Source organism: Arachis ipaensis, chromosome B10 (genome assembly GCF_000816755.2).
Source record: "Arachis ipaensis cultivar K30076 chromosome B10, Araip1.1, whole genome shotgun sequence".
Taxonomy (NCBI): Eukaryota; Viridiplantae; Streptophyta; class Magnoliopsida; order Fabales; family Fabaceae; genus Arachis; species Arachis ipaensis.
In genome coordinates this window covers 133,681,004-133,684,577 of record NC_029794.2, presented here as the reverse complement: position 1 = coordinate 133,684,577, position 3,574 = coordinate 133,681,004, and the positions used below count along the sequence as shown (strand labels likewise).

The 3,574-nt window shown below is 33.4% G+C and overlaps 2 protein-coding genes across 2 annotated transcripts in view; both read right to left on the bottom strand.

Moving 5' to 3' along the window:
* LOC107622832 (DNA gyrase subunit A, chloroplastic/mitochondrial) overlaps nt 1-3,574 on the bottom strand; it is a 19,252-nt gene that overhangs the window by 15,421 nt on the left and 257 nt on the right. The window lies entirely within an intron of this gene.
* LOC107623907 (2-keto-3-deoxy-L-rhamnonate aldolase) lies at nt 2,625-3,574 on the bottom strand (the record flags this gene model as incomplete). Its single annotated transcript, XM_016326307.1, is given in 1 exon segment — nt 2,625-3,574. A coding segment is annotated over 1 exon segment (814 nt), but the record flags the coding sequence as incomplete, so codon positions are not given.

The window sequence follows — 3,574 nt, the reverse complement described above, 5'->3', positions numbered from 1 at the left end:
TTTACTGATAAATAAAGTAAGTGAATAAATTAGTTTTTAAAAGATTATTTATTTTTTAAATTGGTTTCTGAAAATTATTTTAATCAAATTCATCTTTCAAAGAATTTAAGTTAGTCATAATAGTGCTTATGTCATTTTCATTGCTAATGACATTAGAGTTTGCGGATGTGACACTTTAAATGATACTGCAACATATATCCAATAGTCTTAATTGGCGGATAACATAATAAGTTTATGAAATTAGATTAAATTAATTCCAAATCAAGCGATTCTAATGCCTCAAGGTCCCCTTAAATAGGTTTTGTTTGATCTAATTTCATGAACTTATCATGTTAATAATCAATTAAGACTCCTAACTCTTAAGTGTATGTTGTGATATTATTTAACTGTTACTTTAATAAACTTTGATACCATCAACAAAAAAAAGTGGTGGAAAGACCAACGTAATTAACTTAAAACTTTTGAAAGACAAATTTAACTAAAAAAATTTGTGAGGAACCAATTTAAAAAATAAATATCTTTTATGAATGAATTTAACCATTTACTCCAAAAAATTATTAGAACTAATAACAAAGACGTTAATAGTGTTATTAATTAAGTTATATCTTATTATTTTTGTGAATCAAAAAAACAATCAAAATCTTCTTATAATACTTTTCTTTTTTATTTTTTTTTTATACAAAATCTAAAATACTACCTTGATCGATATAAAAAAAAATCAAAGTAACAGTTATTTTATTTTAAAATAAAGGAATATTAATTTGGCCCCAAAAGTTATATTGTTGGCCTTAATATTCAAGAAAGGTCTTACAAATGTGGGTAATGTAAAACTGTAAATTAATATTTTTATGAATTATCATTGGCTATATCCCATTTAAAAAATAGTAGAAGCTACTTTTTTTTTTTTTTTTGAATTATGAAAAGTCATAATATTCGTGTTTGACATTATTTAAAAAAAATTTTAACTTTTCAAAAAGTTAATTCACAACTTTTATACTTTGGCTATGTGAAAATGTTTTTTGTTTCTGCTGAACTGACCCTTCAACCACCATTCCATCTGTTAGAGCACGGACCTTCTACCATTATTTTTACGTAACGTTTCATCTGCTGGAAATATTGGCCTTCCACCACCTTTACCTAATGATTCATCTGCTGAAAGTATTGACTCACCACCACAATTTTAAAACAATATTGCATCTGAATCACCTACTGCATGTATTCCTTCCGTTTATTTTTTTATCATTTTATCACTTTATTTTTATTATTAAATTTGTATTTAGGTGAAAACTCAGGTGCAGTCGACTTTATGTGAAGTTAATAGCTGAGAGCCGTAAGATGAAAATTTAGTCAAATCAGTCAAACTATCTAACGGTGCTCAACTATCAACTTCACGTGAAGTTGACTGCATCTGAGTATCCACCTTGTATTTAACATTGTGTGTGGTATGAAATTTCAGTTTTATTTTTATTTTTCACATGTGATTTTATTTTTATATAACTTGCTATTATTTTTATAGTTAGTTATAACAAATTCTTGAGCCCAATGAAGGAGGAGGCTAATAAGAGTAAAAAAAATAAAAAACAGCAACAAAATATACATTGACACACATTTTATATTTGTTTTTTATTTTCACTTACCATATCATACACAATAAAACAGCAAACACTAACTACACACTAATTTCTTTGGCATTGCCATCAAAACTATTGTGAATTAAAATTTTATTAATATTCACTCCATACAAAAACACCATTATGAAAGTGAAGGTGAAGTAGAAGAACCAATTTCTAATTATATTATGTGGCAAAAACTAATTGTCTAAAAAATGAAACTAATAAGAGAGCAAAAAAAAAATCAATTGCCTAAACAATTATAATCTTAGTGATTAGGTTATATAAAATTAACATTCAATATTGAAAAATATTTGTTATCATCGTTATTTTAATTTCTATTTTCTTGTGTAAAAAAAATTGTATTTTTTGAGGTATTTATCCAAAACAACTTTAAAATAAGTATTTATATAATTAAAAATCCAAACACAAAATAACTCATTTATAAGTTTTTTTGGTGACTTACTCATTTATAAGTTGTTATTAATAAAAAACTTTTTATTTTAAATTCTTTTTCCAAAAAAACTTATTTAAATTATTTACCCAATAGGAGTTAAGTTTAACAAAATATCCCAAGATATTCCTTTTCCTTCTATTGCTTAAATTTTTCCTTCTATTGCTTAATTTTTTAGGACATTGTTTATTTTTTAGGGATGTTTCTGTAATATACAATTATACCATTGCAGTATTCAGGAGGAACAGCCTGTAAAAGTGTATGTTCAAAAGCAAACATATGTCTAAGGAATGTTAAGGATTTGCTTGTTCTTTTTTTTGACATGACTATGTAACTTGAACTTCCTCAGCGCTGATGGTGTGTTGAGATTATGTAACTTGCTTTTTTGCCATGCTCTCTCTAATTCCAAATACTATACAGATACAGAGTTCCCCAATTTAGACCATCATCACTATCACCTCCAGAAACCAAATCATTTTGGAAATGCATACTCTCAAATCATTCACAAAATGCATTATCAGCAGCAAAAGCTATAACATAGAATAAACATAGAATAAACAGAGCATCAAAAAGTCAAAACTTTAATATTCATTGAGCAGCAAAATCAGCATATCCAACAACTACATGACCTAATTTACAAAATCTGAGGAACATAACAGTGAAAACAAGATAAACTAAGAATCAAAATTCACTCACTCACTCACTCCAGTACTTCTCATCACCATCTTTACCCTCTTCCTCCTCACTATCATGATCTTCATCAATCAAACTCAACCTGAATTTCTTCACATCTTCCACAGCAGCGCTTCTAAACAACCCAACGTCAACAGCACCAGACACCATGTGATACCCACGTGACTTGAGATCCCCGGGCCCATCATGCGGCATAGCGAACCCAGACAGGTAAGTCCCAACGCCGACGCCACCGCCGCTGCGGCTTTTCAGAATCTTCGCCTCAGCCTCCCTCATCAACTGCCTCACTTTCCTGTTCCCTGGGTCCCACAAGTACCCCATACTGGCGCTCAGATCCAACGGTCCCATTTGGATGCAATCAACGCCATCAACGGCTGAGATCTCACCAACGTTCTTCACTCCCTCAACGGACTCAACCTGGCACATAATCAACAGCTCTTCTTGGTAACTACCAAGGTAACCTTCATCGATGCCGTAACCGGAAGCCCGGACGACGGAGTGAGCCGAGCCACGGATCCCGGCGGGAGGGAACCGGCAGAACGACACGGCGTCGATGGCGGATTCCGCGGAATCGATCATCGGAAACATGATCCCCTGTGGGCCTAAGTCAAGGGCTTTCTTAGCCCAAGTGGCGGAGCTCTCAGGAACGCGGAGGATTGCGGCGGTGCCGGTGGCTGCGAGAGCGTGGAGACAGGGGAGCGCGTCGGAGATTCCGCCGTGGCCGTGCTCCATGTCGACGACGACGAAGTCGTAGCCCGCGAGGCCGGCGATCTCGGCGAGCGTTGGGGAGAAGGAGAGGAGGAAGAGGCCGTAGAGT